Source organism: Schistocerca americana, chromosome 6 (assembly GCF_021461395.2).
Source record: "Schistocerca americana isolate TAMUIC-IGC-003095 chromosome 6, iqSchAmer2.1, whole genome shotgun sequence".
Lineage (NCBI taxonomy): Eukaryota > Metazoa > Arthropoda > Insecta > Orthoptera > Acrididae > Schistocerca > Schistocerca americana.
In genome coordinates this window covers 156,424,902-156,441,142 of record NC_060124.1, presented here as the reverse complement: position 1 = coordinate 156,441,142, position 16,241 = coordinate 156,424,902, and the positions used below count along the sequence as shown (strand labels likewise).

At 42.9% G+C, this 16,241-nt stretch overlaps 1 protein-coding gene across 1 annotated transcript in view; it reads left to right on the top strand.

Moving 5' to 3' along the window:
- Positions 1–16,241, top strand: part of LOC124620022 (RNA-binding protein 42-like) — a 346,561-nt gene that overhangs the window by 317,624 nt on the left and 12,696 nt on the right. The window contains 1 exon segment of the mRNA XM_047146688.1: positions 6,839–6,973. Within this exon segment, the coding sequence (XP_047002644.1) occupies positions 6,839–6,963 (125 nt within the window). The 3' untranslated portion in view covers positions 6,964–6,973.

Genomic DNA, 16,241 nt, shown 5'->3' with positions numbered 1-16,241 from the left:
TGTCAGCGTGTCTTCGATCACTACCACAGGTCCCATACAAGCGCAGGATAATGTCCCGCCAGCCTGCGTTCATGGCGCGCTGCACGTTTCGAGAAGTCGTTCACCTCGATGACGGTGTTCGTGGAGACGACCGTCGACCTAGTGTAGCAAAAATGTGATTCACACGAAGGACCGACAAATTTCCATTGGTCGACAGTCGTATTCCGATGGTCCCGTGCTCGCTGCAGCCGTAGTTGGCGATGTTATTGGGTCAACATCTGAACACGTGGGAGTGGTTTGCTGCAGAGCTCCACATTCAACAATGTACGATGAACGATATGCTCCGAAACACTTGTGCATGCACCAGCATTGTGCTCTTGCGGCAGAGATGCCACAGACCACAATCTGTCCTATTTTAGAGATCAGACAAACCTCCGAACCCCAAGTTCTGTGAAGAGTCGTGGACGTCCAACCATTTAGCCCCTAGTGGTAGCTTCAGTGTCTTCCTACCTCTTTCCGTAAATGCTCACGACAGTAGTACGTGAACGTTCGACCAACTTTGCCGCTTTCGAGATACTCGTTCATAGGCTCTGCGTAATAATAATCTGCCCATTGTCAAAGTTGCTTATCTCAGTGGATTTCCCCATTTGCAGCTCATGCTTTTGGTACCGCATCACGTGCTCGCAGCGTCACCAGGCGGCTTCCAACGTCACGGTGGAGAGTGGTCATGATGTTGTGGCTCGTCAGTGTATTAGGACATTGTCGACTTGTAAATCGACTACATAAAGAATAGCTTGGTGAAAGCCAAACTATTCAGCAATATATTTGTATACAGGCATTTCTGTAGGTGTTGTTGTTGTTATGGTCTTCAGTCCAGAGACTGGTTTGATGCACCTCTCCAAGCTACTCTATCCTGTGCAAGTTTCTTCATCTCCCAGTGCCTACTGCAACCTACATCCTTCTGAATCTGTTTAGTGTACTCATCCCTTGGTCTACGATTTTTACCCTCCACGCTGCCCTCCAATACTAAATTCGTGATCCCTTGGTGCCTCAGAACATGTCCTACCAACCGATCCCTTCTTCTAGTCAAGCTGTGCCACAAACTTCTCCCCAATCCTATTCAATACCTCCTCATTAGTTATGTGATCTACCCATATAATCTTCAGCATTCTTCTGTAGCACCAGAATTCGAAAGCTCCTATTCTCTTCTTGTCCAAACTATTTATCGTCCACGTTTCACTTCCATACATGGCTACACTCCACATAAATACTTTCAGAAACGACTTCCTGACATTTAAATCTAAACTCGATGTTAACAAATTTCTCTTCTTCAGAAACGCTTTCCTTGCCATTGCCAGACTACATTTTATATCCTCTCTACTTCGACCATCATCAGTTATTTTGTATTTTGCTCCCCAAATAGCAAAACTCCTTTACCACTTTAAGTGTCTCATTTCCTAATCTAATTCCGGCAGCACCACCCGATTTAATTCGACAGCATTCCATTATCCTCGTTTGCTTTTGTTGATGTTCATCTTATATCCTCCTTTCAAGACACTGTCTATTCTGTTCTGCTGCTCTTCCAGGTCCTTTGGGGTCTCTGACAGAATTACAATGTCATCGGCGAACCTCAAAGTTTTTATTTCTTCTGCATGGATTTTAATACCTACTCCGTATTTTTCTTTTGTTTCCTTTACTGCTTGCTCAATATACAGATTGAATAACAACTCACTCCCTTCACAACCACTGCTTCCCTTTCATGCCCCTCGACTTTTACAACTGCCATCTGGTTTCTGTACAAATTGTAAATAGCCTTTCGCTCTCTGTATTTTACCCCTGCCACCTTCAGAATTTGAAAGAGAGTATTCCAGTTAACATTGTCAAAAGCTTTCTCTAAGTCTACAAATGCTAGAAACGTAGGTTTGCCTTTCCTTAATCTATTTTCTAAGATAAGTCGTAGGGTCAGTATTGCCTCACGTGTTCCAACATTTCTGCGGAATCCAAACTGATCCTCCCCAAGGTCGGCTTCTACCAGTTTTTCCATTCGTCTGTAAAGAATTGGTGTTAGTATTTTGCAGCCGTTACTTATTAAACTGATAGTTCGGTAATTTTCACATCCATCAACACATGCTTTCTTTGGGATTGGAATTATTATATTCTTCTTGAAGTCTGAGGGTATTTCGCCTGTCTCATACATCTTGCTCACTGAATGGTAAAGGTTTGTTTCGCCTGGCTCTCCCAAGGCTGTCACTAGTAACAAAAAATATTGTCCCCCTCCGTTTAGTCATAAAAAATACGACTTCTGCAGAATCAGGCGAGATCCATACGTGAACAATTTGTACCGGTCATGCTATTAAAGATCCAATTTTGACGGCATAGAGACACGGTTTCTTCGTCCAGTATAATTTTGTATCAGATTTACTAATCGTGGTAGTTTCCATTGTAAGGACGTGTTTCACTTTTCTATTCCGTTTCGTCCACTTTTCTCGCTGGAGAAAATATGACGTCTTCACACATGATTCCCAAACACTCCTCGCATTAATAAATACTGCTGGGAAGAGAGAACGAATTGGAGGCTTCTGTGACTGTATGCAACTTGTGTCTCATTGCTGGATTGGCGACGCAGGGGCCGGATAGGCTGCCTTGCGGTGCAAGGCGTCAGCTCTGTCCCTGCGGCTCCGTTTTCGTCGGACTTCTTCGGCGTCATTCGTCGCCTTTGCCCAGCCTGGATCGGAATAACAAAGTGGCTGACAGCTAGCTGCTTACAGAGCAGCTACCACGTCGACGATCAGTCCGATAACGAACTTGGTGACTCCGCTTGTTCTATTCGCCCGTTGCCGTGTTGCTCTGCTACTGAAGGGACTGGCTACCACAGCCAGTTGCAGGCGACGTTTGCGGCCGGTAACCCGCAAGTCCAGGTTAAACTACTTGGCACTTGACGTTTAAGCGCCGAAGTTACGACGTTGTACTGTCTGCAGGCATCCACTGCAGCAGTCCGCTCTCCGGTGCGATAGAAAATAGCTTTAAAATATCTACCACGTAAAAGACCCCAAATTCAGTTATCCTATAGACAGCTGTAGTTAATTGAAGAAATACACCAACCAGCAGTTGTATAAAATTTTATATATTCCAAGGCGCGTTTTGGGCTTTCACAACTTTCCGCTGGCGTAATTCATTTATAGAGTGAAGCGCCTAAGAGACTGGTATAGGCATGTGTATTCAAACACAGAGATATGTAAACAGGCAGAATTCGGCACTGCTGTGGGAAACGCCTAAATTAGAAAGCAAGTGTCTGGCGCAGTTGTTAGGTCGGTTACTGCTGCTACAATGGCAGTTTATAAAGATTTAAGTGAATTTGAACGTGGTGTTATAGTTGGCACTCGAGCGATGGGACACAGCATCTCGGAGATAGCTATGAAGTGCGGATTTTCCCATACGACCATTTCACGAGTGTACCGTGAATATCAGGAATCTAGTAAAACATCAAATCACCAACAACGCTGCGGCCGAAAAAAGATCCTGCAGGAACGGGACCAACGGCGACTGAAGAGACTATTTCAATGTGACAGAAGTGCAACCCTTCCGCAAATTACTGCAGATTTCAGTTCTGGGCCATCAGCAAGTGTCAGCGTGCGAACCATTCAACGAAACATCATCGACATGCGCTTTCGGAGCCGAGGGCCTACTCGTGTACCCTTGATGAATGCACTACATAAAGCTTTACACCTCGCCTAGGCCCGTCAACATCGACATTGGACTGTTGATGACTGGAAACATGTTGCCTGGTAGGACGAGTCTCGTTTGAAATTGTATCGAGCGGATAGACATGTATGGGTATGGGGACAACCTCATGAATCCATGGACCATGCATGTCAGCTGGGGACTGTTCAAGCTGGTGGAGGCTCTGTAACGGTGTGGGGCGTGTGCAGTTTGAGTGATGTGGGTTAGGTTAGGTTAGGTTAGTGTTTTTTAACGTACCGTCGAGAACGAGGTCATTAGAGACGGAGCACAAGCCCGGGTTAGGGAAGGATGGGGAAGGAAATCGGCCGTGCCCTTTCAAAGGAACCATCCCGGCATTTGCCTGAAACGATTTAGGGAAATCACGGAAAACCTAAATCAGGATGGCTGGAGACGGAATTGAAACGTCGTCCTCCCGAATGCGAGTCCAGTGTGATAACCACTGCGCCACCTCGCTCGGTAGTGATGTGGGATCCCTGATACGTCTAGATACGACTCTGACGGATGACATGTACGTAAGCTTCCTGTCTGAACACCTGCATCCATTCACGTCCATTGACCATTGCGATGGACTTGGGCAATTCTAGCAGGACAATGCTACAGAGTGGCTCCAGGAACACTCTTCTGAGTTTAAACACTTCCGCTGGCTACCAGACTCCTCAGGCGTGAATATTATTGAGCATATCTGAGATGCCTTGCAACGTGCTGTTCGGAAGAGATCTGAACCCCTCGTACTTTTACGGATTTATGGACAGCCCTGCAGGATTCGTAGTGTTACCTCCAGCACTATTTCAGACATTAGTCGAGTCTATGCCACGTCGTGTTGCGGCACTTCAGCGTGCTCGCGGGGCCGTACATGATATTAGGCAGGTGTACCAGTTTATTTGGCTCTTCAGTGTATGTTTTGGTATAAATTAACTCGTCACTTTCTGAAGACATGTAATGTTTCTTCAAGCAATTTAATCCACTGCCGCGGAGCTCGATCCCTATGAACACGGAGAAATTAAGATCTCTGTAATGTCTTTTAAGCCTCAGGAATCTGTTCTTAAATGTAATTAGGGCAGGAGGTATGCAAATGTTTTTAAAATGAACGCAATTTTTCCGACTGGGAAACAGATTCAAAATTGTGATTTCTGAAATTTTCTTGGCGTAATGAGTATTTCGTGAGGTCCCCTCCTTGCAGCCGGGTGCGTCAGGATCGTGCCACGATATTTCGGTTGACAGCCATGCAGCCATCTCTTGGTGAGTTCACACTGTGTAAATTGTGGCGAGACGATGTAATACCGACTACGCGGTTTGCCCTCAGTTGCCGAAGAGGAGCACTCCTCAGAACAAAAACAGATAAATATTCTGCAAAAAGCTACAATCGTGCGTTTTATTTTCGCGTGTCCTTCTTGGTTTTCGACCCTGAGAAATTTATAAGGAAAGTTATGTGCTGATTTTTTTTTTCCTTCCGTAGTGTGCAGGCATTGTTGGGGGCCCTTTCTGCGCGGCACCGCACGGTGTGGCTGTCAACTTCGTTCTCTCTGGCTTAATTCGATCGAACACTTGATGGATTACGTCCAACTTCGGCAGGAGCGCGTTTAGCGTAACTTTCGTCTTTCCATTGCCGTCTGAGAGATTTTATGAAAAGCCAGAGGCTCACTGCCTAAAATAAGCGTGGACTGTCTTCCCAGAGGCGCAGATTCGTGGAACACGCCAGCCATCCAGCCTCTGCACGTGCTTAATGGATTAACTTAATAGAAGCCTCGCCGCAAGAGGTTCTGCGCTAAATTCCGTAGTACTTTTTACCCTCCCTAGAAAGTGAATGTTCCCCAGCTTACGGCGTCCACCTCTACAGTTTGACTCTTTATCCAAACAAAGGTAGCGTATGGCATTCGTCACTGATGTGTGATAGGAGCGCTACTGTTAACGATTTATAAAAGATGTTAGTAAAAGAATATTCTGTATTTTCAGAGGCGGTGTCATGGATCAGAATAATACAAAAATGTCCAGTAAACATGGATTCTAAAATGCATACCTTAAGAGCTATGAGCACTTGCTTTCTTTACTCTGAAACACATCGCTTCTGCTGTGAGCTCTTTGCTATTACGAACGACCTACAGAATGCTGTAAACAAATGACGACACATTGTTCTGCTATTGTCTTTGGATTCACAATGCAGTAAACATTTATTAGTATTATTACTGTAAATCATATTCACAGTTCTGGGTAGGTGCAGTGCGTGCACTAGTTCTAATGGAACCAGCTAGTTTTTTGATAATTACGTGAAATACTTTTACATTGTAGTTTTGTCCTTCCACTTGCCACCAAAATGGAGACCTATTATTCCCCACAGGAAATGGCAGAGATGATATGCTGTTCTTATGCTTGGATGATGCAAGATCCTAAATGATGTGCAAACACTACAGGAATGCGCCTCCAATACCTGTCAGCGCATTGGTGAACAACCATCAGTTTTTCAGTGAGCACGCGATTCCCTAAGACGTTTTGCAGAAGCGTGCCTTACGTTGATTGGACACCTTATTGAGTACTTCCTTTAGCAAGGTTCAAAGGTGCAGGTCATATGCAGTGGCAAGCAGATTACATTAAAAGTTCTGCTGTTTGACACTAACAGAATAATGTGTCCTCATTTGTTCATTGAATTCTGTAGGTCGTTCATAATAGCATAGAGCTTCCAATTGAAAGGCTGTGTTTCACAGTAACAAAGATCAACAAGTACTCATAGTTCTTAAAGAGCCCCCATCATGGGTGTCGGATCGCAGTGAAGCATCGTATGCTATATTGTCTGTAACTGATTGCTCGCCCCAACCGCGCCACATATGAACGATTTGCCAAGCATTTTCAACTAGTGTTATGAATGCCACTTTGTCGAGAAGTTTTGCTATGGAAAGTGAACTGTTGTGTGTAGCAGCAGCTCCAGGTAATTTCCAAATTCCCACGAATTCCTTCAAAAAATAAACTAAAAAAAGCGAGAATTATAATTTATTAAACTTGTTTTAAAATGCTGTTTTTGTAAGCAGTAGGTTATGCTTTAAAAAATGCTTATTGATTTCTTGTCATTCGGAAACTACTGAAGTTGGATTGCAATTATCTAAAGAACACATTTTATGTTCCGCAGGGCGATACGTGGGCAGCCGGCCAATTAAGCTGCGTAAGAGCACATGGCGAGCACGGAATATCGAGACCGTGCGGAAGAAGGAGCGTGAGAAGGCCACTCTCATCGGATTGCTGACTGGCAGGTGACACGTGAAAGGTCAGACTTCATTCTCCATTCGTCCCGATCCTCAGTAGGCAACCCTGAGTATAATGATGAAGAGTACAAGATGTGTCTATAAAGTAACAATACTCGTAACAAAAAAACATGCACGTCATCTTTGTTAAGGTCAGCGACCATAAACATGCACAAACACACACAATTTTTCAGTCTTGGTCACAATTTGTTATTTCTTATTTTGATTACACGTTTTGACTAACTGCCGTCATCGCATCTGTCATGAGACAAAAAGTGAAAACATGGGATACACCATTCTTTGCACACACTTAGGCCGCGTCCTAAGCGACCGATAGCGCGCGACAGCTTCAGGCGACAGAACACAACCGCAGGTATGGTTACGGCAGTGTCCTACGTGAGCATCATCTGTGTCGCTGCCTGTCTTCCGCTGCAACTGGCGATGTTTGAATTCAAACTGGTTTGAATCTTGTCGCTGCAGCACGCGCGACAGAGAGCGACAGCCACGTTGTCTTCTCGGCAAAGCAGTGGAGCGGACGCGACGACAGCTATGAAATATTTGTCGTCCGATTTTACGAAAATTATTCGGTGAAAAAAATTTGATTCTTCCGCATCTTATAGCTTGATATCTTTAAACGATAAAGGTCTGAACTTATTTTCGTTATTCGTCATAGTTACTGTGCAGCACGAAATTCAGTACATAGCTGCACGAAATTTTTAAGAATTTGCAGAGTTAAAATCACATTGCTTAGGCTCTCCGTATAGTTCATTGAAGGCCATACATTATTTCGTATGAAATGTAATTACTATATCTAAATTGCATTTAAAGTTGAGACCAGAACGATATCTCTTTTCATTGTTGAGATATTGGTTATATCCGCGGACGAATCGCTCGCGGCGCGGCCGAACCTTTCCTGCGCTTCGGGAATCAAGTGGTCGTAAAAATCGTCGGATCTCATAAACGGTTCAAGCTGTCGAAACGACGATTTTTGGAAATGATAGCACGCAGAAAGGACTATTTTATCGTATGATGAACACTCGAAACGTTTTTGTAAACGCGTGAGCAGAGCGAAAACAAGACTCCCTATAAATTACACCATGAGGTTTTGTCCGAATTTTCATAGCCAAACAAAGGGAGAGAAACAGGTAAACGGGGTATCAAAATGACCAGCGTGAGGTTTAGTTTTGCATGAAAATATTTAAGTGCTTGAAAGTAATCAGGGTAACAACGAAGACTTAATTAATGAGTTGAGGAAAAATTGAAATATTTCACGAAAAGCTGCGCCAAGCTATTTAAATGAAGTGTCAAAAATTTCATTTGTTCAAGGCCTAGCTATTTTGCACATAAAAAGATACATTGGTGCGATATTTAAATGTCGAAAAGGCTTCCTTCGAATCAAGTACGTTAGGAAGGCAAACGAGGAGTCAGTGAGATCATGCTTTCTGAGTAAAACTTGAAAATAAAAAATGAAAGATTTCGGTCAAATATTTTATGAAATGATTTGTGTAAGTGAAACAAATAGATCAGAGAAACATTCTACATGCCTTTGAATGATGCTCGAAATCGTGAACAGAAAAGGAGGTGCACCGAACATTTCCCAATTTTTTATTTCATACTTTTAGACAAATCATTGCACAAAAATTTTGTATCATTTACTTTTACAGACTATTTAGATTACTTGAAATGCTCGGCCTTAACACTGACTGCTGATGAATTATGTTCACAACATCAGATATATGTAAAATTTCATGTTTCATTGTAATTTATTAGGGATTTAACGTGCGTGATGTACTGGGATAGGTGCATATACACTTAAAGATCAAGCTCTTTGGCAAGACCTGAAAAATATACTTAGTGATGCAGTGTAAACAGTATGCATAAAACTTAGTATACAGATTTGTAACTGAGTCAGTTTATATATGAGGAACCCAGAATCGAACCCAGGACCTTTATGAAGCACATAGTCACGAATTGTAACACTACCACCACACAACAGTTACCTATTGTTTCTGGATATAAAGCTGTGTGTTTTTAGGGTAGTTAGTCATCTAGTCAGTCATTCTTCTGCATTTATTGGCAGTTAAATGTTCTTGATCATGTAAAAAAACATTCGTATTTAATTTACTAATGAGATAGTTGAATGCTCCTCTGCTCTTCCATGTGTTTTAGGTTTTGGAAGCTTTAATTGTTGAGTACTAGTAATAGTGTTCCATAGATTTCACATTTGTTTTGAATACAGTCAGAGAGAGTCCCTTTAGTCAGCCATAGTGCCAGTAGTGTCAGTGTCATCGTAACTGCCGCCTGCATCATGCCTGTTGTGCAGCGAGCTACGTTAATTTAAGTATTAACTGTATTTTTCTTACTTGTCCCTTCTTCTTCCGTGTGTTTTTGCTTTTGGAAGCTTTAATTGTCGAGTGCTAGTAATAGTGTTCCATAGGTTTCGCATTTGTTTTGAATACAGTCAGAGAGAGTCACTTTAGTCAGCCATGGTGCCAGTAGTGCTAGTGTTTGTTTTGAATACAGTCCAGAGACAGGTAGTGCTATTTTCATTGTTTTCTACAAGAAGTGTCTAGTAACCACAGTTTAGTCAACTATCAGCCGCCTTTAGTGAATTAGCAGTCTAGTTAAAAGTTGATTAACTCTCTATAGTAAATTGATTTCTTAGAATGGATAGGATGTGTGACTGCTGTGTACGGACGCAGGAGGAGCTGGCCACTGTTCGCGAACAGCTGAACGTGTTGATGGCCGCTGTCAGCCGTCTTCAGGCTGCTGCCTCGGAGTGTAGTGGTAGTGGGGAGTCTGGTGCCTTGCATGGTACACTCCAGGTGTTACATGCTTCACCCACTGTACCTGCTGTCGCGACATCTTTGTGGGTACTGGGCGCGGTTGGGCCACCCTCTCCCCAAGGGGAGTGGCGGGTTCAGTGGCGTTCGCGGCACACGAGGCGGAGGGTCAATGTGGAGGCTGGCTGTGTGGCATCGCCCGCTCAGCCTGTGAGTGGACATGTGGCCGCTCCTTCAGCAAGGCCCAAGCAGGCACACGGGGGGAGGGTTTATTAGTGATAGGGAGCTCCAACGTTAGGTGGGTGATGGAGCCCCTTAGGGAAACAGCGGAAAGGTCGGGGAAGAAGGCCAGTGTTCACTCTGTATGCTTGCCGGGTGGGTCTCATCCGAGATATGGAGGAGGCCTTGCCGGCGGCGATAGAGAGCACTGGGTGCAGCCGACTGCAAATTGTTCCTCATGTCGGCACCAATGACTCCTGCCGCGATCACGGTCCTCTGGTTTGGAGCCGAGTGGAAGGCTTAAACCAGAGGCTCAGACATTTCTGCGGAGATCTGGGGTGCAAATTTCTCGACCTCCGCTATCGGGTGGAGAAATGTAGGGTCCCCCTGAATAGGTCAGGCATGCACTACACGCAGGAAGTGGCTACAAGGGTAGTGGAGTACGTGTGGAGTGCACATGTGGGCTTTTTAGGTTAGAAAATTCCCTCCCTAGGCCCGACAAGACACCTCTGGGAACGCGGCAAGGGAGGAGTAGGCAAAATGCAACAGGGGAAATAGTTCAAATGGCTCTGAGCACTATGGGACTTAACATCTGAGGTCATCAGTCCCCTAGAACTTAGAACTACTTAAACCTAACTAACCTAAGGACATCACACACATCCATGCCCGAGGCAGGATTCGAACCTGCGACCGTAGCAGCAGCGCGGTTCCGGACTGAAGCACCTAGAACCGCTTGGCTACCGTGGCCGGCTGCAACAGAGAATAACAATATTAATGTGCTAATAGTAAACTGCAGGAACGTCTATAGATAGATCCCAGAACTGCTCTCTTTAATAAACGGTCACAATGCCCACATAGTATTAGGGACAGAAAGTTGGCTGAAACCAGATGTAAACAGTAATGAAATTCTAAACTCAGATTGGAATGTATACCACAGAGACAGGGTGGACAGTGAAGGGGGAGGCGTGTTTATTGCGATAAGAAGTTCAATAGTATCAAAGGAAATTGACGGAGATCCGAAATGTGAAATAATTTGGGTGAAGGTCACGGTTAAATAAGGCTCAGACATGGTAATTGGATGTCTCTATAGGCCACCTGGCTCAGCAGCTGTTGTGGTTGAGCACGTGTAGGATAATTTGGATAGTATTTCGAGTAGATTTCCCCACCATGTTATAGTTCTGGGTGGAGATTTTAATTTGCCGGATATAGACTGGGAGACTCAAACGTTCATAACGGGTGGCAGGGACAAAGAATCCAGTGAATTTTTTTTAAGTGCTTTATCTGAAAACTACCTTGAGCAGTTAAACAGAGAACCGGCTCGTGGCGATAACATATTAGACCTTGTGGTGACAAACAGACCCGAACTATTTGAAACAGTTAACGCGGAACAGGGAATCAGCGATCATAAAGCAGTTACTGCATCGATGATTTCAGCTGTAAATAGAAATATTAAAAAAGGTAGGTAGATTTTTCTGTTTAGCAAAAGTGATAAAAAACAGATTTCAGAGTACCTGACGGCTCAACACAAAAGTTTTTTCTTAAGTACAGATAGTGTTGAGGATCAGTGGACAAAGTTCAAAACCATCGTACAATATGCGTTAGATGAGTATGTGCCAAGCAAGATTGTAAGAGATGGAAAAGAGCCACCGTGGTACAACTACCGAGTTAGAAAACTGCTGCGGAAGCAAAGGGAACTTCACAGCAAACATAAACATAGCCAAAGCCTTGCAGACAAACAAAAATTACGCGAAGCGAAATGTAGTGTGAGGAGGGCTATGCGAGAGGCGTTCAATGAATTCGAAACTAATGTTCTATGTACTGACTTGGCAGAAAATCCTAAGAAATTTTGGTCTTATGTCAAAGCGGTAGGTGGATCAAAACAAAATGTCCAGGCACTCTGTGACCAAAACGGTACTGAAACAGAGGATGACAAACTGAAGGCTGAAATACTAAATGTCTTTTTCCAAAGCTGTTTCACAGAGGAAGACTGCACTGTAGTTCCTTCTCTAGATTGTCGCACAGATGACAAAATGGTAGATATCGAAATAGACGACAGAAGGATAGAGAAACAATTAAAATCGCTCAAAAGAGGAAAGGCCACTGGACGTGATGGGATACCAGTTCGATTTCACACAGAGTATGCAAAGGAAGTTGGCTCCCTTCTTGCAACGGTGTACCATAGGTCTCTACCGTTCGAAAGGATTGGAAAAGGGCACAGGTCATCCCTGTTTTCAAGAAGGGACGTCGAACAGATGTGCAGAACTATAGACCTGTATCTCTAACGCCAATCAGTTGTAGAATTTTGGAACACGTATTATGTTAGAGTATAATGACTTTTCTCGAGACCAGAAATCTGCTCTGTAGGAATCAGCATGGGTTTCGAAAAAGACGATCGTGTGAAATCCAGCTCGAGCTATTCGTCCACAAGACTCAGAGGGCCATAGACACGGGTTCCCAGGTAGATGCCGTGTTTCTTGACTTCCTCAAGGCGTTCGATACGGTTCCCCACAGTAGTTTAATGAACAAAGTAAGAGCATATGGACTATCAGACCAATTGTGTGATTGGATAGAAGAGTTCCTAGATAACAGAACGCAGCATGTCATTCTCAATGGAGACAAGTCTTCCGAAGTAAGAGTGATTTCAGGTGTGCCGCAGGGGAGTGTCGTAGGACCGTTGCTATTCACAATATACATAAATGACCTTGTGGATGACATCGGAAGTTCACTGAGGCTTTTTGCAGATGATGCTGTGGTGTATCGAGAGGTTGTAACAATGGAAAATTGTACTGAAATGCAGGAGGATCTGCAACGAATTGACACATGGTGCAGGGAATGGCAATTGAATCTCAATGTAGACAAGTGTAATGTGCTGCGAATACACAGAAAGAAAGATCCCTTATCATTTAGCTACAAAATAGCAGGTCAGCAACTGGAAGCAATTAATTCCACAATTATCTGGGAGTATGCATTAGGATTGATTTAAAATGGAACAATCATATAAAGTTGATCGTCGGTAAAGCAGATGCCAGACTGAGATTCATTGGAAGAATCCTAAGGAAATGCAATCCGAAAACAAAGGAAGTAGGTTACAGTACGCTTGTTCTCCCACTGCTTGAATACTGCTCAGCAGTGTGGGATCCGTACCAGATAGGGTTGATAGAAGAGATAGAGAAGATCCAACAGAGAGCAGTGCGCTTCGTTACAGGATCATTTAGTAATCGCGAAAGCGTTACGGAGATGATAGATAAACTCCAGTGGAAGACTCTGCAGGAGAGACGCTCAGTAGCTTGGTATGGGCTTTTGGTGAAGTTTTGAGAACATACCTTCACCAAGGAGTCAAGCAGTGTATTGCTCCCTCCTACGTATATCTCGCGAAGAGACCATGAGGATAAAATCAGAGAGATTAGAGCCCACACAGAGGCATCTGTATTGCTCCCTCCTACGTATATCTCGCGAAGAGACCATGAGGATAAAATCAGAGAGATTAGAGCCCACACAGAGGCATACTGACAATCCTTCTTTCCACGAACAATACGAGACTGGAATAGAAGGGAGAACCGATAGAGGTACTCAAGGTACCCTCCGCCACACACCGTCAGGTGGCTTACGGAGTATGGATGTAGATGTAGATGTAGATGCATATTCGAAGAATTTGTCTGATGATATTCATAGGTGATGATATTTATGAAATTCTCCATGGAGATTCCTCCATTTGTAAATTTCATGCACAGCATTCCTTTTCACGTTATTTTCTTAAGTAAACCAAATTTTGTAGCCTTACTCTCCAACTACAGTATTATACAGTTTAGGGGCGCCATTTTATAGAAACAACTGATTGTCTCTAAGCAGCCATCTTGTAGCGCGACATGGTCACTTGCACGCAGGACACCCAAGATTGTTGCCCGATTCTGTTGCTTGTCGCTGGAGTGTCACATATCCAGAAGTCGCTCGCTGTCAGTCACTTCTGTTGCTCACATAGGACACGGTCTAATACATCACGTAATTTGCCACCTCCAAATTTTGAGCCGGTTCTGGATAACTTATTCTCTCTGTATCATTGGAACATTCAGAGACATGGAAGGATAGGTGTGATGTTGGGAAGAAATCAGATGTCATAAAAATATTTTTCATGAGAATAGATAACTCACTCTTGGATGCACATTTTTCAGTAAACCATAAAAATGACAAGTGCTGACAAAAAACAGGACACAAACATAGTAATGTACATGCGTAATACACACCAAATACTTTCAAACATCAATACAACGTAAATCGTCAAACAATACATACTCTTACAGTCCCCAGTAAGGAGGTAAATTATTCAACAGCTACTATATGGTACTTGAGGCATACTGACAGCACATTTTATCAATCATGAATAAAATGTAATTAAAAATCTAGTATGTTAAGTAATGATTAAAATGACGCCCAACAACAGCAGAAAACAGTCAGCAATAGGATATAATAAAAATCATAGGAAAATGACTTCATGGCAGCCAGTGTACACGCCATGTGAGCCAATAAATATGAGGTGGAGGTGAGGGAGGGCTGGTGTCAAAGCACTCAGATGTCGTAACAGGTCATAAAAGATGTCACAAAACTAATTTTTACTAAAACGTGTCTATTCGTTTATCATTTGTTGTGACTGCCTTTTACTGTTACAATATATCTCAAGCTATTATTTTATTCATGGCTGTAATTTTCAGCAACTGTAGTATATACTTTTCACAATAAAATTCAGTCATTAGTTGCAATTATATTTTATTACTCCTTACCAATTTTGACAAATAAATCTGTCATCTTCAGAAGTTTAGAATTGGTTTAGCAGATGTCAATATCTTCTTCATAAAAACATAATGCCATGGTATGTCCAGAAATGTAAATATTGTACGTGATTATTGTAAACACAGATTGAGGAGGAACAAGACTTTTGGTCAGGTGATTACAGGGTTATAAATACAAAATCAAATAGGGGTAATGCAGGAGTAGGTTTAATAATGAATAAAAAAATAGGAGTACGGGTTAGCTACTACAAACAGCATAGTGAACGCATTATTGTGGCCAAGATAGACACAAAGCCCATGCCTACTACAGCAGTACAAGTTTATATGCCAACTAGCTCTGCAGATGATGAAGAAATAGATGAAATGTATGACGAGATAAAAGAAATTATTCAGGTAGTGAAGGGAGATGAAAATTTAATAGTCATGGGTGACTGGAATTCATCAGTAGGAAAAGGGAGAGAAGGAAACATAGTAGGTGAATGTGCATTGGGGGAAGAAATGAAAGAGGAAGCCGCCTTGTAGAATTTTGCACAGAGCATAACTTAATCATAGCTAACACGTGGTTCAAGAATCATAAAAGAAGGTTGTATACCTGGAAGAATCCTGGAGATCCTAAAAGGTATCAGATAGATTATATAATGGTAAGACAGAGATTTAGGAACCAGGTTTTAAATTGTGAGACATTTCCAGGGGCAGATGTGGATTCTGACCACAATCTATTGGTTATGAACTGCAGATTGAAACTGAAGAAACTGCAAAAAGTTGGGAATCTAAGGAGATGGGACCTGGATAAACTGAAAGAACCAGAGGTTGTAGAGAGTTTCAGGGAGAGCATAAGGGAACAATTGACAGGAATGGGGGAAAGAAATACAGTAGAAGAAGAATGGGTAGCTCTGAGAGATGAAGTAGTGAAGGCAGCAGACGATCAAGTAGGTAAAAAGGCGAGGGCTAATAGAAATCCTTGGGTAACAGAAGAAATATTGAATTTAATTGATGAAAGGAGAAAATATAAAAATGCAGTAAATGAAGCAGGCAAAAAGGAATACAAACATCTCAAAAATGAGATCGACAGGAAGTGCAAAATGGCTAAGCAGGGATGGCTAGAGGACAAATGTAAGGATGTAGAGGCTTGTCTCACTAGGGGTAAGATAGATACTGCCTACAGGAAAGTTAAAGAGATCTTTGGAGAGAAGAGAACCACTTGTATGAATATCAAGAGCTCAGATGGCAACCCAGTTCTAAGCAAAGAAGGGAAGGCAGAAAGGTGGAAGGAGTATATAGAGGGTTTATACAAGGGTGATGTACTTGAGGACAATATTATGGAAATGGAAGAGGGTGTAGATGAAGATGAAATGGGAGATATGATACTATGTGAAGAGTTTGACAGAGCACTGAAAGACCTGAGTCGAAACAAGGCCCCGGGAGTAGACAACATTCCATTAGAACTACAGATGGCCTTGGGAGAGCCAGTCATGAAAAAACTCTACCATCTGGTGAGCAAGATG